General features: G+C 38.2%; 1 protein-coding gene across 3 annotated transcripts in view; it reads left to right on the top strand.

Annotated features, from left to right (window-relative positions):
• HOOK3 (hook microtubule tethering protein 3) overlaps positions 1 to 26763 on the top strand; it is a 121596-nt gene that overhangs the window by 8854 nt on the left and 85979 nt on the right. For all 3 annotated transcript variants that reach the window (XM_049865141.1, XM_049865140.1, XM_049865139.1), the window contains exons 2-5: positions 2054 to 2139; positions 17357 to 17429; positions 21384 to 21434; positions 26021 to 26153. In XM_049865141.1, coding sequence (XP_049721098.1) covers positions 2054 to 2139; positions 17357 to 17429; positions 21384 to 21434; positions 26021 to 26153 — 343 coding nt within the window. The remainder of the gene's footprint in view (positions 1 to 2053; positions 2140 to 17356; positions 17430 to 21383; positions 21435 to 26020; positions 26154 to 26763) is intronic.

Here is a 26763-nt window from a genome sequence, read left to right as displayed (position 1 = left end):
GATCTTAAAAGTAGACACTCACCTACTGTCAGTAAGAGAATAAATTATTGCAGTGTGTATTAAAGACAGTTTGGCAATGTTGTCAGAAGCCTTAAAATGTGGGTACACTTTGACCCAGCAAGTTTACTTCTAGGAATATAATCCGATAAATAAAGATGGATGTGAGGACAGGTGGTCACTTGAATGTTATTCTTAATGTTTCCACTGTTGCTACCTAGTTCGCTGTTGTTGCTGTATGCCATCAAGTTGATTCCAATTTATAGTGACCCTACAGGAGCAGAACTGCCCAATAGGTTTCCTAGACTGTAATCTTTATGGCAGCAAATTGCCAGGTCCTTTCTTCCGCAGAGCTGCTAGGTGGGTTTGAACCACTGACCTTTTGATTAACAGCTAGTGCTTAACCATGGTGTCACCAGGGCTTTTTCTGCCTAGTTGAGTCTACCATAATTTCATCAGTGCTAACCTGCTAAGATAGGTCCCTTTGGCCTCTTTCTTTCCAATTCTTTCTACAGTATGATCTTTATAAAACGCAAGTCAAATTTCTCACTCTCCTGCTTGAAATCTTTTGCCGGTTTTCCATTGCTCTTGGAATAAAGTCCTAGCATGGCTTACAGCGTTTTGCATGGTAGTTGTTACCTGCCATGAAGTCAGCCTCTGACTCGTGACAACCCTGAGCACAGTAGAATATTACGTCGCCCGGTCCTACATCATCTCTGTGATCAGTTGTGGCTGATTTTTGGAAGTAGATCATCAGACCTTTCTTCCTAGTCCTTGTTAGTCTGGAAACTGCTGAAATCTGTTCAACATCATAGTAACACTCCATTGACAGATGGGTGGTGGCTACTCATGAACTGCATTGGCCAAGAATTGAGCCTGGTCTCCTGCCTGGAAGGTGAAAATTCTACCACTGAATCATCACTGCCTCATCACTGAACCTAAATTAAGCTTCTTTTCATTCCTAGATTGCCAGCCACTCTCACCTCTAATCTTTGTGCTTGCTGTTTGCAGTTCCTGTAATAACGCTTGCTTTTCACTGAACTATAAACTCTGAGGGCCTGGCCTGCATTTCTCTATGCTAACCAACTTATTTTTCAAGTCCTGGTTTCTCTATTGGGTCTAATCTCTGTTGGACCATTGGCTTTTTCTTACTTACAGAGATAATTTCTACTAGGAAAATTATAACATTTCTCTGCCCACGTTATGTTGACCAGCACAGAGTTCGTTCTAATTCAGAGTACATTTGAAATAGAATTGAATTGTAACCTAACCCGTAGTAAGTGTGACTTCTGCGTCTGTATCGGGATATCTTGGCTCTGTGTGACAGAAACCTCAACCTGGACTGGCTTAAACAACAAAGAAATTTATCTCACGTAGTTGGAAGTTTTTTAATTCAATGACTCCATTTTGGCCTGAAAGACCTAGTTTTTTCCATCTCTGCTCTCTGCTGAATTGATCTTATTCTAAGACTGATTTCCTTAACAGTTATAAAACGACTGCTGTTGGTATTTGGGGTGACATACTTATGAAGATGTGATGGACTTTTCTTTCCCAGAAGCTCAAGCAAGCATCTCTTTGGTCCATATTGTCTTAGGCATGGAAACCCTGGTGGCATAGTGGTTAAGTGCTATGGCTGCTAACCAAAGGTTAGCAGTTCAAATCCTCCAGGCACTCCTTGGAAACTCTATGGGGCAGTTCTACCCTGTCCTATAGGGTCACTATGAGTCGGAATTGACTCGACGGCAACGGGTTTGGGTTTTTTTTTTTTTTTTTGATCTTAGGCCTGCTCATCCCGCTGGGAGAGGGGATAAAGTTACCATGATTTTCTTAGACTGATCAGTTATTTGGAAGTAAAATGCTTGTTGGGAAGTCACCCAGTGTCTGTCTCAATTTCTCTTTTACTAACGGGGGAAAATTAAAATAATGCGCAGAAAGAAATTTCCAACGTTCTACTTTGTAGAGTTATTCCTGCCCCCAGGGTGAGATAATCATGAAAAGAAGCCAAAGAAATTTCCTAAGTAGTTAACCATGGAATCCTTTTTTCCTTTGTCTCCAGATCCAGACGTTTAATGTAGATGCACCATGCCAGACCGTGGAAGATTTAACGAGTGGGGTTGTGATGGCCCAGGTTCTGCAAAAGATGTAAGAATAAATTGCTTATCTTTACAGATGTTCTTATACATGGATATTTATTAGGTTGAAAACGCGGACCAAAAAATATATGGTGCTAATACGAAACTTGTGTTGCGTGTAGAATAAGAACTGAAAGCAGCAGTGGTAATTTTGTTAGGTATGCATTGGCTGATTCCAAGTTTAAATAACTGTGATTGTTATAATACTCCAGTGGCTTTAGGAGGATTGTTTGTTCTTGTGGTTTTTGGTGTAAACTCAGCAGAAATTTTCATGTTGGTGACCAGATTTTGCCCTTTCAGAGGAATATAAGAGGCTCGCACCCTCATTCCTGTAGAATTTTGTTTAAATGTCATCAGCGAGGCCCTCCCGGCCTCATATGAAATAGCAACAACCATTCCCTGGACTGGCCATCTCCCCTAACCTTTTGTGTTCTCAGAAGCACGCAGCACCGTCTGATATACCATATATTTGCTTGCTTGTTTGTTATCTGCCTTACCCCACAAGTATGCACGCATGCATGCACAACGTAAGCTCCATATAAAGGTTGAGAATTTGATCTGTTTATTGTTTCCCAGCACCTAGGACAATGCCTGGTTGTTGGTTGAACCATATGAAATTGCCATTCTTCGTAGTTTAAAAATGGTTAACCATCAGCCATTTGTTATGGTTCAGTCTGCATCATGGGTGCTCATGTTTGTTGAATGACTAAAGGAATGAAATATTTGTTTGGGATATTTAAAACCCCCTTGATCTTTTCCTTCTAAGTACTTTGAAAACCTGGCAGTTACGAAGTTGACATTGTATGGCTGCCTTCAGCTTTTTACCTAGGAATTTTTAAAATAAAGGATTACCTGTAAATATGAGAAGTCATTGAGTTTGGCATGATTTGAGAGGTATTCTTATCTTTTGGGAGCCCTGGTAGCACAATGGTTAAGTGCACGGCTGCTAACCAAAAGGTCAATGATTCAAATCCACCAGCTACTACAAGGGAAAAAGATGTGGCAGTCTGCTTCCGTAAAGATTTACAACCTTGGAAACCCTATAGGACAGTTCTACTCTGTCCTATAGTGTCGTTATGCGTCGAAATCGACTTGATGACAATAGGTTTGTTGTTTTGTTTTTTTTTTTCCTTATCTTTTGAAGCCCAGATCACCTGTCAGCCTGTTGAGAATTAATATCATCATTAAATAAGTCCTTGCTGTTATTCACCTTGTATTAACTACATAGTTGCCCATGTGAGGAGCAGCTCAAATGCCTGCATTTCAGACAGTCTGTCTTTGTGTCTTTAGAATTGAGGGCTCATGGTTGAAAACCGTAGCTTGTGTTCTGTTTCTTCTCTAACTTAACTTGCACAGTACATCTCTCCAGATACATGAACATACAGAAGCTTCATTTGAAACCTGGCCAGCCCTGGTTCTAGCACTCTTCTTAGAGTGATCTTGGAATTTTCATGGTCACCTGTAAGTGATACCTTAGTAATTTTTTTTTGCTTTTGAACAGTCTAGAGAGTTTCCCTGAAGTTATTAACAAAAACTGTTTGTGGGCACATGGGCCTAGCTACAGGAGCCCTGGTGGCACGGTGATTAAAGCGATCGACTACTAACCGAGAGGTTGGCAGTTTGAAACCACCTGTGACTCCGTGGGAGAAAGATGTGGCAGTCTGCTTCCATAGAGATTTGCAGCCTTGGAAACCCCGTGGGGTCAATGTGAATCGGAACTGACTTGATGGCAGTAGGTTTTTGGGGGCCTAGCTAAGTGAGCTTTCCAGTTATATATCGATAAATGAATATTCTCTTAAGCTAATTTGAGTCGGACTTCTGTCATTTGCAACCAGAAGGAAGAATGTATGTGTATATTGTTTTATCAGAAAAGATGATAACATATAACATGTTCTGCAGAATGGTTATTTTATTTTATCAAAGTTTTGTGGCCATACTTCTGATTGATACTTAGTTTTCTACTTTTTTGTTTTCTTCAGAGGTGTTTTTTGTTTCCTTTTTCCTTTGGTTAAGGTATAACATAAATACAGAAAAGCATACTTTAAAAGTGATGAGTTTTTATATACGTGTCATAGGGTTGCATGGCATCACGAACTGGCACAGAACCAGCCAACATTTTGTTTTGTTCTACGTAAGGTTGCAATGAGTTGGAGCCAACTTGATGACAGCTAACAACAACAACAACATACATATTTATGTGTTTGTGTATGTGTGTGGATTACACATACACATACACACATATATGTGCGTGTGCGTATATATATGGAGCCCTGGTGGCGCAGTGGTTAAAAGCTTGGTTGCTAACCAAAGGTCAACAGTTCGAATCAACCAGCTGCTCCTTGGAAACCCTATGGGATAGTTTTACTCGGTCATATAGGGTCCCTGTGACTCGGGATCAGCTCGTTGGCAGTGGGTTTTGTTTTTTGTTTTTTAACAGCTAATGAGAGGAGCTCTGGTGGCTCAATAATTAAGCACTTGGCTGCTAACCAAAAAATCTGCAGTTTGAACCCACCAGTGACTCCACGGGAGAAAAGGCCTAGCAATCTGCTTCTGTAAAGTTTATAGCCTAGGAAAGCCTACGGGGCAGCTCTGCTCTGTCACATGGGGTCATTATGAGCTGAAATCGACTCTGTAGTAACAGGTTTTGTATTGTTAATGGCCAATGATGTTGAATATCTTCTCGTGTTTTTTGGCCATTTGCATATCTTCTTTGGTGAACTAAGTCCTTTGCCCATTTTTGATTGTATTGTTTGTTCTTTTATTGTTAAGTTGTGGAGGTTTTATATATATTTTGAGTATAAGGCCCTTACTCAATACATGGTTCCTGAAAATTTTCTCCCAATCTGTAGGTTGTCTGCATTGTAGTTTTAATTTGCATTTCTTCAATGATGTTAATCATCTTTTTATGTATTTATTTGACACGCATGTATCATCTTTGGTGAAGTGCCTGTTCAGATCTTTTGCCCATTTTTAAAGTTTGGCTGTTTGTCTTCCATTACTGAGATTGGAGTTCTTTATATATTCTAAATAGAAGTTCTTTGCCAAATATATGTTTTAAAATATCTTCTCTCAATTCATGGCTTTTCTTTTCATTTTCTTAGTGGTATCTTTTGCAGAGCAGAAGTTTTTAATTTTTTTATGAAGTCTCATTTATTGATTTTCTTTTTTAGTTCTTTTTTTTTTTTTTAATTGTATTAAGAATTGTTTACCAAATCTAGGGCCACTAAGATTTTCCCCTATGCTTTCCTATAGAGCCTTTATAGTTTAGTGCTTGCATTTAGGTCTATGATACATTTTGAGTTACTTTTGTATATGATGGGGGTAATGGTCAGGTTAATTTTTTTATTTACTTAGTTTTGCGTATGTTTATTGTTCCAGCACTATTGGAAAAGATTCCTTTTCCCCATTTACAGAACTTTCGGTTACATTGAACTGCCTGACGACTAGACAGACATCATCTCTGGATAATTCTTGTTCATTTAAATATTTTCTACTAGACTCCCAGTCACGGAAAACTCCATCTGAGATAGATTCTATCATTTTACACCTATACATCAACAGATACAAAAAAAAAAAAAAATTTTATTTATGTCTTTAGTGAACTTTTGACTGTTAATGTTATCAAATATTAATATTATCAAAACTCATATTTATGGAATTTTTCCCCTATTTTCAATTTCTTGGTTTGAAGAACATTAACATTAGATTTTCCTAAAAATGTTTACAAGTAGCATCCACTTCGGAGTGCACAAAGTGTTTTATATGAGACAGCAAGAACTTGAATTGGCTGTTTATGCTGTAAAACCTATAGATCTTGGTGAACGTATTACATCTGTGCCCGAGAACAATCAGTGACTTGCCCTGATCCGACTTTGATTGCTGTTACCCACTTGCAGTTAAAGAAACTTGGTCTAACAGTATTGCTGCTGCCTCAGGCTTCACAAGTGATGGTTATTTTTTCTTCCATAGCCTTCATCTACCACTTGGCACAGAGGCAGCATCTTCAGTGCTTCTTCCAGACCCATTTTCCTCCATCTTCCCTAAAACCCCTCAGTTTTGAATCTTATGACATCACCCACTATCCCTTCATTATTATTTCCTCTTATATGTCAACAGTTTTGGATCCTGGCTCATTCTCACTCTTTCCAATGCTGGCTTTCTGAATTCTTAGTGATTTGAATATGTGCCATGATAATCCTTCATATACTTACCTCTCAGTTTTTAAACTCTTCCTCCATTGATCTTGTCTTTGACCCAACTTAAGTCACCGATTCCCATGGTCATACCCTAGACCTTATAATTACCGATATGTAAAACAAAACAAACAAACAAACAACCAAATTGGTTGTTGTCCAGCCAATTCAAATTCATAGTAACCCTATGTGTGTAATATATAACCCCTCCGTAATATCAGTTTTTATATTTATTGCTGTCTGATGACTATTTCCTATCTTTACATCTCATTCCCTCTGGTACCAAGACTTCAATAATTCTTCAATTCTTCAGTGCCAATGGGACCCTAACACCGTTCTTCACCTTCATGCTTTTCTCTCTTCTTTTACTTAGCCGAAATTCCACGGTCAATCATAATCATTCCCTTGTGCATCTTCGGTTCCTTTGCCCCTCTCATTTATTTAGCAAAACCACAACTCTGGTTAAACCTCACGTCCCACTGTTCTGTGCCTCACCTATTATTACTGAGCTGTGTCCCCCCAGAAGTTATGCTGAAGTCCTAACCCCTGTACCTGTAAAAATGACTGTTATGAATTAAATTATGTCCCCCAATAATATGTGTTGTAAATTCTAACCTCTATTCCTGTGGTTATAATCCCATTTGGGAATGGGTTTTCTTTGTTATGTTAATAAGGTAAGATTAGTGTCGGTTCATTGAGTCAATCTCTTTTGAGATATAAAAGAAATTAAACAAGCGGGCAGAGCAGAGATGGGGGAAGAGAGGTGCCAAGCCACATGAAGATTGCCCAGGAGCCAAAGCTCAAAGAGACAAGGACCTTCCTCCAGAGCCGACAGAGAAGGAAAGCCTTCCCCTAGAGCTGGTACCCTAAATTTGTACTTCTAACCTCCTAAACTGTGAGAAAATAAATTTTTGTTTGTTAAATTTTTGTAGTATTTCTAGTACAGCAGCACAGGATAACTCAGACAATGACCCTGCTTGGAAATAGGGGTTCTCTTTCGTTATGTTAATGGGGCCATACTGGAGTAGAAAAAAACAAACCAAACCCATTGCTGTCAAGTCGATTCTGACTCATGGTGACCCTATAGGACAGGGTAGAACTTCCCCATAGTTTCCAAGGAGCGCCTGGTGGATTCGAACTGCTGACCTTTTGGTTAGCAGCCGTAGTTCCTAACCACTACGCCACCAGGGTTTCCACCTAGAGTAGCATAGGTCCTAAATAAACCTAATCCCTCCTGAGTGGTTTCTTATAAAAAGAGCAGAACCGATGTGCGTCCTCGTAGGGAGGCACCATCTGACAGCAGAAGCAGATGCATCTATAAGCAGCAAAGGAATGCCAACAGTCACCAGAAACTGAGAGAGGCCCACAGAAGGCAAAGACATGGCCAGGACCTTGATTTGGACTCCTAGCCTCCAAAACTGTGGAACAATCAACGCCTATTCTTTAAAGCCACCCACTTGAGGGATTTGGTGTTACAGCAGCACTAGGAAACTAGGACACCTGTGGAGTGGAACCTAACTGGGAAAAAAACCCAAGCATGCTGGTGCATGATGAGGGATCTCAAGTCATCCCTTAGGAATGTTACCCTAGTCATCCTGTAATTCTCTCCTCAGCCCTCTAGAACCATCTCCCCTATCTCTTATCTGATCATGTTGCAAGGTAACATACATCCCATTTTTGAGAAAATCAAAGCAGTTAAAGGAGAATTTCCGTAGAATCGCATGACATCATTTACTTATCTACCAGCATCTGTTTGACTTTGCCTTGCCAAACAAATAAATAAACCAATCGTCATTGAGTTGATTCTGACTCATGGTGACCCCCGTGTACTTACGTGTTTTAGAGTAGAACTGTGCTCCATAAGATTTGCTTGTTTTTTATTCTCAAAATTATATATATATATATATATATATATATATATATATATATATATATATTTTATTGAACTCTAGATGAAGGTTTTCCAGAACATACTAGCTTCTCATTTAAGTTAGTACACATATTGTTTTGTGACATGGTTAACAACACTGCGACATGTCAGCTCTCCCCCTTCTTGACGTTGGGTTCCTTTTTAGCAGCTTTCCTGTCCCCTCCTACCTTCTAGTCCTTGTTCCTGGGCTGGTGTGCCCATTTAGTCTTGTTTTGTTTTATGAGATGTTTTTTTAATCTTTGGATGAAGGGTGAACTTCAGGAGTGACTTCATTGCTGAGCAAAAGGGTATCCGGGGCCATGCTCTCTGGGTTTCTCCAGTCTCTGTCAGGCTGGTAAGTCTGGTCTTTTTTTTGTGAGTTAGAATTTTGTTCTACATTTCTCTTCTGCTCTGTCTGGGACCCTCTATTGTGATCCCTCTCAGAGCAGTCATTGCTGGTGGCCGGGCACCATCTAGTTGTACTGGACTCAGTCTGGTGGAGGCCGTGGTGGTTGTGGTCCATTAGTCCTTTGGACTCATCTTTCCCATGTGTCTTTAGTTTTCTTAATTCTCCCTTGCTCCCGAAGGGCCTCACAAGATTTTAATGGCTGTGATCTTTCAGAAGTAGACTGCCAGAACTTTTTTCCATGGTGCCTCTAGGTGGATTTGAACCTGTGAACTTTTCAGTTAGTAGCCAAGCACTTAACCATTTACACCACCCAGTAATAGCTTGCCTTGCTAGCTATTACTATATATAAATTATGGAGGGGGAAGGCAAAGGTCCCATCTTAAAGCAAGTACTCACACTTTTTGTACTGAATCCCATTGCTTCTCACCTACTCAAGATCATCACTTTAGCAGTTCTCCCCTTTTTTCTACATCACTAGTTTTCTCCTTCTGTACTTGATCATTTTAATCAGCATGCAGTTAAGCTGTTATTTCTTCTATCTTTAAAATTTCTTCTCTTGATCTCACTCTGTCAGTGATTATTCCATGCCTCCTCCCCCTTTGCAGCAAACCTCCTTTAAAGATAGCCTGTACGCAACTATCTCTGGTTCCCCTTCTCCCACTTTCTTAAGTCCACTTCAGTCAGGCTTTTGTTGCCTCCATTATATTAAAACTGCAATTGTCAGATCTACCAGTGCTCTCCACATTGCTAATTCTAATGGCCTGTTCTCAGTCCTTATCTTGACCTGTCAGCAGCATTTGATACAGTTCATCATAGTCACTCCTTGTAACACTTCTTCAATTTCGTTTCCAGGATACTGATACATTCTTGGTTTTTCTCCTGTCTTACTGGGTGATCCTTTGCTAGTTTTTCATCTTCTGGTCTACCTCTTTTTTTTATTATTATTATTTTTTATTGTACTTTAAGCCTTTTAGATAAAGGCTTACAGAGCAAATTAGTTTCTCGTTAAACAACAAATACACATATTGTTTTGTGACATTGGTTACCAACCCCATGACATGTCAACACTCTCCCCTTCTCAGCCTTGGGTTTCCTATACCAGCTTTCCTGTCCCCTCGCCCTTCTCGTCCTTGCCCTGGGCTGGTGTGCCCATTTAGTCTTGTTTTATGGGCCTGTCTAATCTTTGGATGAAGGGTGAACCTCAGGAGTGACTTTAGTACTGATTTAAAACGGTATCCAGGGGCCATACTCTTGGAGTTTTTCCAGTCCGTCAGACCAATAAGTCTGATCTTTTTTTCTAAGTTAGTATTTTGTTCTACATTTATCTCCAACTCTGCCCTGAACCCTCTATTGTGATCCCTGTCAGAGCAGTCACTGGTGGTAGCTGGACACCATCTGGTTGTGCCGGACTCAGTCTGGTAGAAGTTGTGATAGTTGTGACCCATTAGTCTTTTGGACCAATCTTTCCCTTGTGTCTTTGGTTTTCTTCATTCTCCGTTGCTCCAGACGAGGTAGGGCAGTGGAGTATCTTAGAAGGCCACTCACAAGCTTTTAAGACCCCAGACACTACTCAGTAAAGTAGGATGTAGAACATTTTCTTAATAAACTATCTTATGCCAATTGAGCTAGATGTTCCCCGAGACCATGGTCCCCACAGAGCTCAGCCCAGTAATTTCGTCACTCTAGATAATTTTTTTTTAGATATTCTAGTTCTTAATGTTGCAGTACTTAAGTACTCAGGCCTAATTCCTATTCTCTTTTCTATCTGCATTCACTCCCTTGATTCCATTTAATCTCATGGGTTTAATACCATCCATATCCTAATAACTCTCAAATTTATATCTCCAGTATGACTCTTCTGACCTCCTTCCTCTGTGTGAATTCCTTCCTCTGACCTCCAGACTTGTCTGATTGTCTACTCAACATCTCCAGTTGGGTGTAATAGACATTTCAGACTTAACCATGTCTAAAACTAAATTCGCAATCTTCTACTCAAAACTCATGCTATCAGAAGTCTTCTCATTTTAGTTGTTGGCATTGCTGGTCTTCTAGTTGTTCAGACCAAAAAACCTTAGCATTATCCTTGGCTTCTGACTTTGACTCCCATCCCACATCCAATCTGTCAGGAAATCCTGATGGCTGTGCTTTCAAGACATACCTAAATCGAGGCTTTAGATCTAGCATCCAGTTTATAGAGGCTAAAGGAATAAGGTGAGCTAAGTCGTGAGGAAACAATGAGACAGATTCAGAAATTGAGACGTTTTATAGGACCCTTGGCTTCATCTCCTCAACATGTGCCATGAGAAAAAAATAGGTGGACTATTCTAGCTAAAGCACTTAAAGAGAGAGAGAGACATAACCATTAAGAACTAATGTATTGTTCTTAATTGAATCTTGTTTGTTTTACCAACTATAAAAGACATTTTGGGGATAATGGAGGAGATTTGAATGTGGACTGAGTTTTAGATTATATTTCGGGGGTGTTTATTTTGTTAGGTATAATAACAGACTTATAGTTATGTAGGAAAATATCCTTATGTGTAGCGAAGTTTTGGAGTGAAATGTCAGATTCTGTAATTTTTAAAAATTCAAAAAGATACATGAAAATTGTTGAAATGGTATATGTTTTGTTATCTGTGTATTTACAATAAATAATGAATGAATGAATGATGGAGTGTCATAGTCATCTAGTGCTGCTATAACAGAAATACCACAAGTGGATGGCTTTAACAAAGAAAAATTTATTCTCTCATAGTCTAGTAGGCTAGAAGTCTAAATTCAGGGCATCAGCTCCAGGGAAAGGCTTTCTCTCTCTCGGCTCTGGAGGAAGGTCCTTGTCATCCGTCTTCCTCAGGTCAAGGAGCTTCTCAGCATAGGAACCTCCAGTCCAAAAGACGCACAGTGCTCCCAGCGTTGCTTTCTTTGTGGTATGAGGTCCCCCCATGTCTCTGATCTTTTCTCTCTCAAAAGAGATTGGTTTAGGACGCAATCTAATCTTGTAGATCTCATCAACATAACTGCTGTAGATCCATCTCATTAACATCATAATGATAGGATTTACAACACATGGGAAAATGGTGGACAGTCATACAATACCAGAAATCATGACCTAGCCAAGTTGACAGATATTTTTGGGGGACACAGTTCAGTCTATGACATGGAGCAGGTATGGAAGAATGTTAAATATCTGTGATTAGCATATGTTTGTTCACCTTATTATTCTACTTTTCTGTATGTTCGAAAAAAGTTTTATGATAAAAATTATTACCCTTATTGCTCCCACATTTGTCTGTCCACCATCATTTCTTGTCTAGATTATATTAATAATCTCTTGACTAGTATTTCTACCCTTGTCTGCCCACAGTCTAATGTGAACCCAGCAGGCAGGCTGACCCTTTAGTAAGTCGTATTTTCTGGTCATTATCCTACAATGGGATACCATTTTACTCAGGATTAAAAGCTGAAGTCCTTCCTATCGTATGTAAGACCCTGAGTGACCTGGACCACTTGTTACCACTCTGACCTCATTCACTAATATTCTTTGCTACACTGGCTTTCTTGTTCACACTCGAACATACCAGGTACTCCCTGCCTTAGGACTTTTGCACGGCCTTCCCCTCTGCCTGGGATGCCCTTCAATCAGATATACACTTGAACAGTCTTCCTCACCACCTTCCAGCCCTCACTGATGTTTGTCAGTTTCTCAGTGAAGCCATCATGAGCGCCCCATTTAATATTGCCACCACTGTTACACCCATCTCCCCTTGTCCTGCTCTACAGTAGATTTTCAGGAAATATGAATGAATGAATACATATGGAATTATAATATTTGACTTTGAAATTAGAAGAAAGCAACTTTATTTTCTTTCATCTTTTGTCTCCAGGAAGGCTTCTCCACATACTGATTGAAAGAGCAAGATCGGAAGTGGCAAGTTGTGTCTCTAACTGCTATTCACTTTTGTTTTCAGAGTTCAGGAAAGAGGGAGGGAAAAGGAAGTAGACAAGACCAAAAGAAGAGAAAATGGCGGTCAAACCATGGGCAGTGGTGGAATGCCTCCTAAAAGGATTCCCTTATGTTTATGGTACCTGACATTGGCTGTCCTTCGTTTAGGGCCACTTTCTTATGAGGCAGCTTCTTTTGACTCAGTAGAGGCTGAGCATAATTTACTATATTTTTGTCGTCGCTATAGATGTGAAATTTAATTATTACAGCCAACTCTCCAATACGCATTGAATGTCAGAGTACCAGAAAGATTATTTTAGGTAATTAAAAAGGTTGTTACAAAATAGAAGTCTACCTAAGTATCATCATATCTAAAATGCTAAAGTTTGCTAATAAAAGTGCTATATTAAGTAATAGAATAAAAATGCAGTGTACTAGACACTACCTTAATTTTAGACAGTTCATTAAAAATATTGTACCAACCAAAACCCATAATTCTAGCAGTAGAAATATTTTTTTCTCATATGTAAGGAATTAACTGCAGCAGACAATATATTTCTAGAATTATATTAAGGACTAAAATTTATTAATTTTTCCTTTAATTAAAGCTACAACTGGTACACAAGTTACAGACAAGTAAATGTGTTGCTGGCAGAATTTAGGGAAATGATTATGTATATTTTGTGTTTCTTTTTTTCCTTAGGACTCAGGACATGTTAAGAAGCTAAAAATAGTTTCTTACTCATAAAGAATGACCCAGTGAGATTACCAGTTGTTATTTATTTATCTGTGGAGACCCGTAACCTATTAAGATTTTTAAGAAGAGTAACCTTATGTTGTTTGATCCTAGCCTGAGAGCGTTAATTAAGGGGCACTTAGAAAACATTGCAGGAGTTGTTAACTACAGAGACATGGCCGGATGCCTGTATATTGAGTTAAAGTTTAGAAATAGACTGAATTTAAGGAAGCTGTAGACTGCTATTCCTGGTATGTTCTGCCTAAGTAGTAGATTGGAAGTTTATTAAATAAAAATGCTATCCCTTTCCAAATGTCATAGTTCAGTCCATAAGTATTTATAGAGAACTTGCTATGTGCCAGATATGAGACACTGGACAGTACAGTAGTGAATGAGAACAAGTGCCTCCCCTTAAGGAGGATAGAGTGTCATGAGCAATTCTGACCTAGTTTACTGGCGTGAAGGAAATAGAGAGTCATCCACAGGACTTTCCTGTTGTTTTACCAGAACCAGTTATGTGTGGAAGTCTACGGCCTGCTTTAACAAAAATGTACTATCAACTCTGCCACTTACGATCTGAATGAATTTGAGAAAATTACTAAATTTCTAAGTCTGATGTTTCTTAACTATAACATAAGGATTATAATACCTTCCCTGCAATATTGTTGTGAATTTAAAGTGCCCGGTTCAGTGCCTGGCATATGACTGGTGCTTAGTACATGATCCACTGCTTATCTATCAGTTTGTTGTGCGGTGGTAGCGTGTGTGTTACTATGGTGCTGGAAGATAGGCACTGGTATTTCAAATACCAGCAGGGTCACCTGTGGTGGACAGGTTTCAGCTGAGCTTCCAGACTAAGACTAGGAAGAAAGGCCTGGCAATCTAGTTCTGGAAAGTAGCCAGTGGGAACTTATGAATCAACAGAACGTTGACTCACTTGGCTTTGGAAGCATCAAGGAGGTATCAGTTGCTGGAGGGGGGCATCACGTTTGGCAAAGCAGAGAGCCAGCGAGGGCAAGGGAGACCCTCGGTGGCATGGACTGGCACAGCGGCTGCAGTGATGGACTCAGACCTGCCAGCGATTGTGAGGATGAAGCAGGACCAAGCGGCGCTTTGTTCTGTTGTAAATGGGAATGCCGTGAGTCACGAGTTGGCTCAGCGGCAGCTAACATAACAGGATGTAATAGTAGCAACTGTTTTTGTTGTCTTCCCCTCCTGCCTCAAACATGATTCTGAGATTTCGATTTGGTAATCTTTTAGGGAATATGCAGACCGTATCATGATGCTTGATTTCAAACATTTTATTAAGACTTTTCTGAACTGGTTGAATGAACACAAGAAACCTGGGGTGGGAAGAGGGAGTGTGCTGTCACATTATAGGGGTTGCAGCTAATGTCACATAGCAATATGTGTATAAATTTTTGTATGAGAAAAAAAAGTTTTCTGAGTTCTTGTATTCATAAGGCATATTACTGTAAATTGCAAGTAAAGTCTCTCATAACCTGGGAGTTCTTGGAGTATATAATTTCTTAGACATTTCAAAGCTTTCTATATATATATATACACATATATATGTATATATGTATGTATAAATTAAGGGCTTCCTGATAAAATAAAAGTGTCTTTATGAATTACTACGTTTTTAGTTTTTTAGTAAGTTCAGGAGGGAGTTCTTAGGTGGTGTAAACAGTTAAGTGCTTAGCTACTAACAAACGATTGGTGGTTCAGATCCACCAAGAGGCACTTCAGAAGAAAGGCCCGGCAACCTACTTTGGAGACATCACAGCCATTGAGCCGAAATGGAGCACTGTTCTACTGTGAAAACCATGGGTCACCATGGGTTGGAATCAACTCGATGACAGCTGGTTTAGTTTGGTTTTAGAAAGGTCAGTGCCTTTGGTAATTATCAGCCACATAGCACCAAACTCACAGATTGTCCTCCAATTTTTTATGAGTGTTTAGTTGGGAAGATGAATACTTGATTGTCAATGATTGTGCTTTTTAGTTTGTTTAAGTATCAAAAATACCTTGACCTTTTTCTACCTACTGAATTGGTTTTTATAATTCTTTAATATTTTAGTAGAATTTGCTTCTAGATTGTTGTTTTACTTTCCATTATCCATTTTTTACAAGAGGTTGTAGGTAAATGAAACATTTTTGGGGGATGTCTGCCCAGTGTGCAACAGCCCCGTTTCCCTGAGATCTCACCCTTCTCCTGACAGGTATGGTCCTTCTGCCCCCAAAAGTTATGAGTATCCTACTTGCAGGCCCCCACCCTTTTGGCCACATGTGATTAGACAAGGGATGAAAAACAGACTCTAGCTGGATCGTGTGGGTTATCCTGGGGATTTAGAATTGGGATCGTGAGATAGCTGGTCTTTAAATTGTTTGCTTGAACTGATGCAGTAAAAACTTGGAACACATGTGCAACCAACTTCAGCATTGTGTATGGGGAAACAAAAAGTTGGTCTAAAGGGAAAAAATGGCGTCGATGAACCAAAAAACCCAAAAGATGAAAGTCAGAAAGAGACTACTGTGGATTCTTGACAGATTTCTGGATTCTTACTCCCATACTTTGTGAGGCCTGGGTATTTTTCTGTACCTTAAAATATGTTAATGACCCCCCAGCAATGTTCCTTTTTTTGCACAATCTCATTCAGGTTGGCATCTCTTACTTAATAGCAGAAGAATCTTGACTAGGACACTAGGTTAGGTTTAAAACCAAAGTACGAAGAAGAGTATGAATATCCACACGCAAAAGAATGAAAATAGACCCCATCCTTACACCATATGTATATACCATGTATAAATGGACTATAGACCAAAACGTAAGAGCTACAGCTATAAAACTCTTAGGAGAAAACATAGGGGTAAATCTTCAAGACCTTGGCTGAGCAAAGGCTTCTTAGACAAAAGCACGAGCAACAAAATTAAATAGATAAATTGGACTTCATCAAAATTAAAAAACCTTTGTGCTTCAAAATAGGCCATCAAGAAAATGAAAAGACAACTGATAGAATGGGAGGAAATATTTGCACATCATAATGTCCAATAAGAGGTTTGTATACTAAAAAAATATATATATACACACACATATACATACATACATATATACACTTATTTTTTCTTATTGCCATTCTGTTTTTTGGACAAACAGAGATAGTTGTCGTGTTATGGAAAAATCTTCAGACTTAGCAATCGTTAGAGGAGGACAAACATAGGTGTTCTCTCTGTGGTCTTAGAAAAATAATTTAATTTCTTAGAACCTTAGTCTCAAAATCTTTTAAAATGAGAGTAATGCTGGGCTTAAAAAGTTTTTGGTTTTTTTTTTCTTTATAGTTTATGGAAGTATGGGAGGTTTTCCTAAGAAAAATAAGTGTATTTAGGTTCTATCCTTGTTATCCTTGTTTCAATACGTTTGCCTACCCCAGTATTATCTTAGGTGTTAATAAGCCTTTTGCAAACAGAAATGATATCCAGCTTTGTCTAGTGCCTAGTGCTACATACGAGAAAACAGACTTCCAGTTTACATTATTTGAAGAAGTTGAAATATTAATGTCATCATTGGTGATCTTTGAAATATTAGGTAATGGAGATCATTGAAATATTAACTAAAAAGCTTATTTTAACCTTTTTCTCAGTATATTTCTTTTGCTTCTTTAAAATCATGTCACTTGATACTTGATCATTTTTAGATATTAGCGTGGTATCTACAATATGTTACTCCCAGGTTAGGGTACATGCAATGTGTTTTCAGAATTTTTCATGGTATGTTACTGTTCTTCACCTTTTAGTTTGTTTTTGATAAATACCTTTTTTAATGAGCTAAAAAATAAATTTTTTTTTTTAGTAAGTTTTTAGAGATATCTGTTGTAGTTGTATCTGGTCTTGTGTGTTGAATTATTTAGTGGCTGATATGTGAGAAATACATTTTTATATTTCCATTAAGTGATGATATGGGATGGATTTCAAGTTTCCTTGTTTTTTTAGTTTGATAACCATGTGATCCTAATATACTGGCTTTTCTTTATTTGCAGAGATCCTGTATATTTTGATGAAAATTGGCTAAACAGAATCAAAACTGAAGTAGGAGATAATTGGAGACTAAAGGTATTTTTCTTCCATTTTTCGTCTGTTAATTAATCCTTAAACATTTTATGTGTATAATATTTGTTGATTTTCAGTCAGCTGTGTCCAGCGAGCTTTAGGAGCTTACAGCCTGTGGTGAAATAATCTAGACTTGAAAATTGGGGTTAACCTGAAGTTGCTCAGCAAGAAATAATGTAAATCAGTAAAGCGTAGTAGCTAAGCGCATGGTTTCTGGAGCCAGAGTTGTCTGTGTCACAGCCCTACCATTTACTACCCTGGGGAAAGTTTTTTAACCTCTCTGTGCCTCGGTTTCCCCATTTGTATAATGACAATTATAATAGGATCTACCTCGCAGAAGTAAATGAGTTAATACATGTAAAGGACTTACAACAGTGTATAACACTTATATGTGTGTGTTATTAGTGTTGTTATTGTTGTTGTTTTAGGTGCCATTGAGTCAGTTTCAACTCACGGCGACCCTATAGAACAGAGTATCACTGCCTTATAGGGTTTCCAAGGAGTGGCTGGTGGGTTTGACCTGCCGACCTTTATTTAGGTTAGCAGCCGAGCTCTTAACCACTATGCCACCAGGGCTCCTGTTGTTGTTATTGATTATGAAAAAGACATTGTCATTATTAACTGTGTCCAAGACACTCATAGAATGAAACATTTTCATTTCTTTCCTAGTAATATTAAGTTCCCATATTTCTCAAGCTTCTTTGACCAAAACCCACCTTTCAATCTACCACATGTATGTGCTTAATTTAGCTGAAACACGTTCTTACCCTTACTTTATACACTGTTTTTATTTTGAAAAATATTAGTTGAAACCCTCTAAATTGATTTTTTAACTTTATGTTTTGAAATAGTGATAGATTCACAAGAAATTGCAAAAAAAAAAAAAAAAAACCCAAAAAAGTACAGAAAGATTTCATGTACCTGTTGCTCAGTTTCTCCAGTGGTAACATTTTCCATAACTGTAGTATAAAATCAAAACTAGAGAACTGACAATCCAGAGTTTACTCAGAGTTCACCGGTTTTATATGCACTCATTTGTGTGTGTGTAGGTCTATGTAGTTTTATCACACATAGAGTCGTTCACCACCACAGTGAAGATACAGAACTGTTAGCAGCACAGTGAAGATACAGAACTGTTCACATCACAGTGAAGGTACAGAACTGTTCACACCACAGTGAAGATACAGAACTGCTCGCACCGCAGTGAAGGTACAGAACTGTTCGCACCGCAGTGAAGATACAGAACTGTTCACAACACAGTGAAGGTACAGAACTGTTCACACCACAGTGAAGGTACAGAACTGTTCGCACCACAGTGAAGGTACAGAACTGTTCGCACCACAGTGAAGATACAGAACTGTTCGCAACACAGTGAAGATACAGAACTGTTCACACCATAGTGAAGATACAGAACTGTTCGCACCACAGTGAAGGTACAGAACTGTTCACACCATAGTGAAGATACAGAACCGTTGGCACCACAGTGAAGGTACAGAACTGTTCAGCACCGCAGTGAAGATGCCAGACTGTTCACACCACAGGGAAGGTACAGAACTGTTCACACCACAGTGAAGGTACAGAACTGTTAGCACCACAGTGAAGGTACAGAGCTGTTAGCACCACAGTGAAGGTACAGAACTGTTAGTGTCACAGTGAAGGTACAGAACTGTTCAGCACCACAAGGCCCTCGTGCTGCCTTTACAGTCACATCCGTACCACTCCCCATCCATAATCCCTGGCAACCTCTAATTCGTCCTCCATCTCTATAATTTTGTGACATTAAATTGATTTTTATGATCCAGTAATGGTCACAACTAATAGTTTGGAAAACCCTGGAACCATTTCTTTTTTTATATAGACTGATATACACCCAGAAATACAGATGAGTAGGTGTGTCAAGCCCGTGGATTTGTGATATGCTAAGCATGGTCTGTCCTTATATTTCCCCACAAAACACGTCTTTGATGAAAAGTATGTAATGCCTGTTTAGATATTGGAGCTGCCAAAATTTAATTCCCTCTTTTTACTAATGTAGAGTGAATGGGAACTATCTGATGGCACTGTTTTAATATCTAAACAATCTTTCAAGACTAGGCAATTAAAATAATTACTTTTTAATGTTATACCCACTGCTGTCGAGTTGATTCCAACTCATAGTGACCCTGTAGGACAAAATTAGAACTGCCCCCTAGAGTTTCCAAGGAGCACCTGGTGGATTTGAACTGCTAAGGGTTACCTTTTAATGTTATAGCATATGTTTAAAACACTTTGCTACTAATCATTTGTGTTGCTTGGTGGCTTGACCAAAGAACGAGTTGCATTCCCGTAGACATACACACACACACACAAATACACACACACATTGTCTTCATTGTCGTGACTATGGCAATGTTAGTAATATGAAGAAGGGAAAAAAAGTTTATTGTAGTCTTAACGTCAGTAACTACTATTTTCAGTTCTGATTTTACATTCCTATTCCTCAGTATTTTACCCTGTTATATTTCTTCAGTCTTAATAGGCCACTGATTGACAATAAGATATATAACTTTTTGTTGTATGGGAGTGGGGGGGGGACCTACCATTTTAAATGAACGTATTGATTTTTAAGACATTTTAATTTCAAATGCTCAAATGTGGACAAAAGAACATCCTAGAATAAAGGAAATAAGTTACATATTTCCCATGTCTTCAAATATTTTCAAAAGCATAGGTATATTAACTTTATTTACAGGAAGGTTTTTTTTTTAATGTAAATAAGTTCATTTTCAGGTTATTTTCTGCCTTAAAAATAATCATGCGTTTGATTAACCACTGGAGTGTACTGCTGTCATCCAACCTCTTTTATTTGGTAGCTATAAGTAGAACTGTCTACTGTCTTCTGTCCCAGGACGTCTTCAACTTACTAACACTAGCCGGAGAAGGCCAGACAAATGATCAGCAGAATCTTTTGTACCCGTGTACCTTAACACAAATTCAACAGCATGATTTGCATCCAAAAAAAAAAAAAAGAGGAAAACAGTTAACAATTTACAGTACATAGTGCAGGTGATCCTGCCCATCGTTTCACCCAAATAGCATATAGCCAGTCAATTTATGCTCTTGAGTGAGTGTGTTGGGAAGCATTGGTGTGTCAATCCCTCATCCTGTCTTGTTTGTAGGGTGCTTCTTATGGCACACGTATCTTGCTACGCTGAGGGTTTTTCCAGTATTCCAAGATACAATAGTATTTGTTTTTAAATTAATGGCTCTTAAGTATGTAGTTTGTTTGGTGCTCAGCTAACGAATTACCCTTTTCTGTCAGTGGAGGGATTTGGAGATATTATACTTTGTGAGTTATTTTAAGAGCTTTCCAAGGGTAATTTTAACTACAGTTTTTGTTTAATGAGCTGACTTTAGAATTTAACCTCAATGTAAAATATAACTCTCACTTTTCTAGGGACGGGAGCACTGAATCCAAATCTTCATCGAGGGTGGCACATTATTTTTTCTTTACCTGCAGAAAATCTGAATAATTTAACCTTACTGTTAAGTCTCGTTCAAATATCCTCCAATTTTTGTCAGTGTGATCTAAACGTTGAAAATTTCATATAATTGGAAATTTAATTTGTTTTATAAATCAGATAATATATATATCAAATAATTTAAGGCTTTACTGTATTTTTACGCAAATAACGCGCGCCTTATATGGCTTTGCCAACCACGCGACCCCTTCCCTCACTATTTTCACAAGCACACATGACGCATATTGTGTGTGTGGCGTATTGTTTATGTGGGAGCGTTATTTGCAAAAAATGCGGTAGTCTTTGATGACAGCAATTCAAATGTGCTATTCAATTTTATTTTTTATATTTACATTATGATTGACTTGAATGATTGTTTGACTCAGCAGATTTTTGTTAAAATATATTTTGATCTGTACTTGCCTTTTATTCAGTTATTTTCTCTCTCTTTAAATAGATAAGCAACTTAAAGAAAATTTTAAAGGGAATCCTGGACTACAATCACGAGGTAATGGCTTTTCAATCATTCCATATCAAAATATCATAGTAGGATAGTTTAATTTTATTATAGTTCTAAGTTAAAAAACTGCTTTCACAATTAACAATCAGTTTGTCTACTATATATTTTCTAGAACGTTGGCTCAAAACACCATTTACTTGGCAGTATGTAGTTTATAATGATTAATTCATGTTAAATTTCACAATGGTTGCTGCCATCTATTGACTCTTCTCTTGTCTTCCCTTACCTCTGAAGGTAATTGAGTCCATACTTCATCATTATAATCAACTGCCTTGCCTGCTTCCATTGTATTCCTTGGCGAAACTCCAACTCTGGATGAACTCAACTTATCCTGAGTTGGCATCAGTATAGTCAGACATTGCTAGGAAAGAAAAAAAAAAAACAGGCAGTGGAACTAAGTAGTTTCGCTTTAAATTTCGTGATCACAGTTGTCAAAATGGACACGATACTACCTGGAAACCTACATTATTTCCCTAATGTGGTCTTTCCCAGACTTTCTAAGAATACTACCTCATAAATTCTCTTTAAACCTTCCTGTCACTCATCTCCCCAGAGACTTTATAAATGGTCGGACGGGAGCTCTATTTTCTCCATTCATCTTGCTTCTGTTTCTCAGATATGCCAAGCCCTTTTCTTCCTTGGGGCCTTTACGCTTGCTGCATGGACTGTCCTTCCCTTACCTCTTGTCATTGCTAGCTCACAGATATCCTTCAGATCCCAACCTACTGTTACCTCCTCAGAGGGCTTTCCCTTAGCGCATGCTGACTCTGCTTGGGCACATTCACACCCCACCCCCGTTATTCAGTCACATCACCCTGCTTATTCCCTTCAGTCCTTGCCATATCAGCAGTGTTCTTATTTGTTGGTTTATTACATTCCCAGAGCCATGAAATGAAGTTGGACCAGGTCTGTTGTAGTTATTGGTACATTCCAGCCACCTAGCACAGTGAGGTCATAAAGTAGGCACTCTATAATTTCAAATCATGTGAAATAAATACGGAGAAACCTGTGAAAGCCAGAACTTGACAGGACTGCCTTGTTCTTCTGGGTCTCGCAAGCTTTCTGCCTTTGACAGGGCACAGTCTTACCACTTTTCTGTAGCTCACCTTAGTGGAAAATATTTGCATTTTCCTTTTCTGGTAGGTTTCTGCCTTGCGCACATTCTGGCTTTCACAGGTTTTACTGTATAATTTCAAAGGAAAATCAATTCAAGTAAATATTTGATTTCCAAGAAAATATGATATTTAAGATATATAAATGTGTGCATAGGGTTAGTATTAGACATCTTGAAAACTATAACGAACAAAAAGAATGTGATTTTTGGGGCCGGAATTAAAAAAAATAATGCAGGTGATTATGCCTGTCATTTTACTTCCTAAAATGTTATTATTTCCTGAGGGTGCAAAGAAAGAATATTTAGTAGATCTTTCGGGCGTAGAAGAAGTGAGCATTCCTGTTCTAAGCATCATACTTCTGTTGTAAAGGATAAATGGCCCCGTCAGTAAAATGGTAACTTTCAGTAAAGTATTACAATAAAAAAATGAAATAGCAAATTTATGGCAGTAAAGATGATGGTATCTTAGGAATAATTTTACTCAGTGTTGTCATGAGCCAGGTACTGTGCTTAGTGCTACCCTCTAACCAGTTGAAGTTAGTACTGTTACCTCCATCTCATAGATGAAAAACTGAGGCACGGAGAGTCTACCCATATATACTTGCTTTTTTTCACCTCTTGTTATTTTTCTTCTTTCTCTTCCCCACCCCCATTCCCCCCCCACTGAAATTTTCCTTGGCAATGCCTTGGGTTTGGGTCTGTCCATGTTACCCCGTAGCCCCAGTTAGCATTACGTAGCCACTCTGAGAGTGCTCATGGAGGGAAAAAACCCAGTCTCTGAGGATGGTTTACTGTCTTTGAAACTTTCTTTATGATCTTTTTAAAAACTTAATTTATACTCATTACTACATGGCTTATAGGAAAGAGTTGGAGAGTCAGTAAGACTATAAAATCAGTGTGTGTCATTGGTGCTTGCTCAATTTGAGTGTACACAGCCATTTAGTGAGCCCATACTATGTGATAGGTTGACAGTCTCCTATTTATGTTCTTTTCCTTCCTACCACCTACTATAATTTGTAATATATTTCTTTGTGCATTTACTCATTTATTTTATGCTTTCCACCCCGGTCTATAAACCACATGAAGTTGAATTCTTATTTAAATAATGTTCTGACATTACTTCTCTGCCTCATCTTGGGAATTCCTTTGTCTCTCTCCTGTTCTGTATTCCATTTGCTGAATCCTGTGTATTTCTCCTTCCTGGTTTATTTCTTTATTTTGTTGAAGCACATTTTCCAGTGGCATCTTGAAAAAAGGTACATGATCGGTAAATTTTTTTAGGTCTTGGATATCTGAAAATATTTTATTTCTCCCCTCACACTTGATGGTTGAGTTGGTTGTGGAATTCTAGGTTGGAAATAACCTCTCAGTATCTTGAAAATATTACTCCATTATCCTCTAGCTTCCAGTGCAGCTATTGAAAATCTGTCTTTTGAATTCCTAGTCTCTTGGTAACTTGTTCATTTTCCAGTGTCCACGGTGGTGTGCTTTGGTGGGAGGTGTGTTTGTTTGTTTTGTTCTTGTTTCTTTATTGTTCTTGGCACTTAGCAAGCTCTTAAAATCTGAATACCCAGGAATTTTAGTTTTAGGAAATTTTCCTTTTTTTTTTTTTTACTCATTTTTTCCTCTATTCTGTTTCTAGAACTCTTATCCAGCTAATGAACCTCCTAGACTGATCTTTCAGTTATTTAACCTTTTATCTTCTTTTTCTGTCTTGCGTTTTCACTCTACTTCCTGAGATAATTACACACCTTTCTTCCAGCTTGCCAATTGAGATTTTCATTCCTGCCATCATATTATTCATTTTCAAGAGCCTTGTTTTGTTTTCTGAATGTAACTTTTATATACTGCCCTAGCTTTGTGGGTGTCATATTTTTTACCTCTGAGACTATTAATTGTAGAAATTTTTACTCTCATGTTTAATTTCTTCATTTTATGAATTGGTAATTCTAAAAAGCAACAAAAGGGTAAACAGCATAAAGCAATTCCTCCTCCCAGCCCAGCTTCCCAAATGCCTCCTAGGAGGCATCATTGTTACCAGTTCCTTGTATATTCTTCTAGAAATTGTATATTCTTCTAGAAATTGTTTTTCCTATAAAAAAAAAAAATACAAGGGGGAAAATTCATTTTACTCTGGGTTGGGAGTGTATTTCTTTGTTTGATTCTCCTTATTATTCAGAATAAAATCCACATCCTTAACGTGACTCACAAGGACCTAGATGACCTGACCCCGAACCCTAGCTCCTTCATCTCATCTCCACTCTCTCCTTCACCCCAGCCATATTGATTTTCTTGGTGTTCTTGGAATTCATCAAATATTCTTTTACCTTAAGACTTTGCCCTGCTATAACCTCTACCTGGTGTACACCCCCCCCCCATAACTACATGGTTTACATCCTCATTTCAGGCCTCTGCTTAGTTTTTGCCTTAACATAGAGGCCTTCCTTAACCACCTTAAAGAAAAAAAAACAGTCCTATGTCTTCTAGAATGCCTATCATTTTTTCATAGTAAAATAAACATATATTCAGAAAAGTACATAAAATGTATCTGTACAGTTTAACAGTTAGTTGTAACAGAGAACAGTCCTGTTATCCAGGTCAAGAAATAGAACGTTGCCATACCCCCAGATGGCCCCTGTGTTGACCTTCGTGATCACAGCCCCATTCCTCACCTACCCAGAGGGAAACCACTGTCCTGGTTTCTTTTTAATAATCATTTCCTTACTTTTTTCTTAATAGTCTTAACACCTGCGTATATATCCAATTATAGAATTAATTTTTTTTCTTCCACGCCCTGCATTGTTTGTTTTCCTCTGAGTTTCTTTCTTTTGTTTTGTCTCTGATTTTCATGTTAGAAATTTTGCTTAAATATCTTGATGATCCTTGGTTGTTAGCTGGTGTTGAAAAGTAAAGCACTGTGAAAAGCTGATTAGAACCTTGGCGGGGGAGGGGATGCTTTTTGAGCAGTAAATTCCACCCTGGGTATATCAGGCATAGCTTTGTCTATATTAAGTCATTTAATTTGGGGCCAGTCAGTTTCCCCATAAAGGAATATTCCAGTCTTCTTCCTGATAAAGGTGTCTTGCTGCCAGCATTTTGGGAGTCAAATGGAGTGATGGTGTTTAGGAGAAATCTTGCTGTTGGGGGTGTGAGCATATATTTATTCTTACCTGTGTCTGGTATCCCACCTGGTTCAGAACTTTTCTGGTTCTAATTGTCCAGACAGTATACAGTCTTTTCTTGGGTAGTGGAGGGATCAATGGTACTCAGTAAGTTGCTGTGACTCAAGGTTGTAATAATTTAGGTATGAAAGGTAAACATAGAAACTGAGAATGAGATTGACATAACTTCTCTGTCCTTGGCAGTGAGTTTCTGGTGCTGCTGACAAGGGAATCTCTATCACATAAGTTATCTGGTCATGTAAATGTAAATGCAGTTTTAATCTTTTATCTCCATTCAGATTTTAGGGCAGCAAATTAATGACTTTACCCTTCCTGATGTGAACCTCATTGGGGAGCATTCTGATGCTGCGGAACTTGGAAGGATGCTTCAGCTCATTTTAGGCTGTGCTGTCAACTGTGAACAGAAGCAAGGTAATTTCTTGGAAGTTAGTCTATGCATTTAAAATAATTAAGCAAAGTAAGCTATACTGTATATTTTATATATAAATCACCAGTACAGGCAGTAACACCTTTTTAAGGCTACTCTCAAAGAATGCTGTTTTCTACAATTTTGCTAGCAATTTGTTTCCAAGCTGAAGTTTGAAAAGGCAGAATAAATTTGATTGTGATGATATGCTTCCCTTTTCTGCACGACCACATTATTTCTTGAGTAGATTATTTTTAGTACATTTTAACTATACCGAATATAATGAAATTAGTGACTTCACTATACTGAATATAATGAAATTAATGCCTTTTAACTATACCGAATGTGATGAAATCTACTGTTACTTGGACTAAGGTCCACCTATTAAAAGGTCCACCTATTAGTTTGGGAAAAATGAGCAGAAGTGCACAGAAGTTTAGTAGGTATTCAGGTCTGCCTTCTCAGCATACATATGTAATAGACAATAGACAGATGCCTTAGGGTGTTTTTAAAGGCAAGTTGTATACGGAAGCATTTAGCAGTTCGTATTTACTGCGGGGACAGAGGAAGGGAAGAGTATCCTTATATCCAGTCTCTAAAATAATAAAAGTGTAT

The sequence above is a fragment of the Elephas maximus genome, chromosome 22 (genome assembly GCF_024166365.1).
Source record: "Elephas maximus indicus isolate mEleMax1 chromosome 22, mEleMax1 primary haplotype, whole genome shotgun sequence".
In the NCBI taxonomy this organism is placed as follows: Eukaryota; Metazoa; Chordata; class Mammalia; order Proboscidea; family Elephantidae; genus Elephas; species Elephas maximus.
Note: the sequence above shows the minus strand (reverse complement) of the source record. Positions and strands in the feature narration are given on the sequence as shown.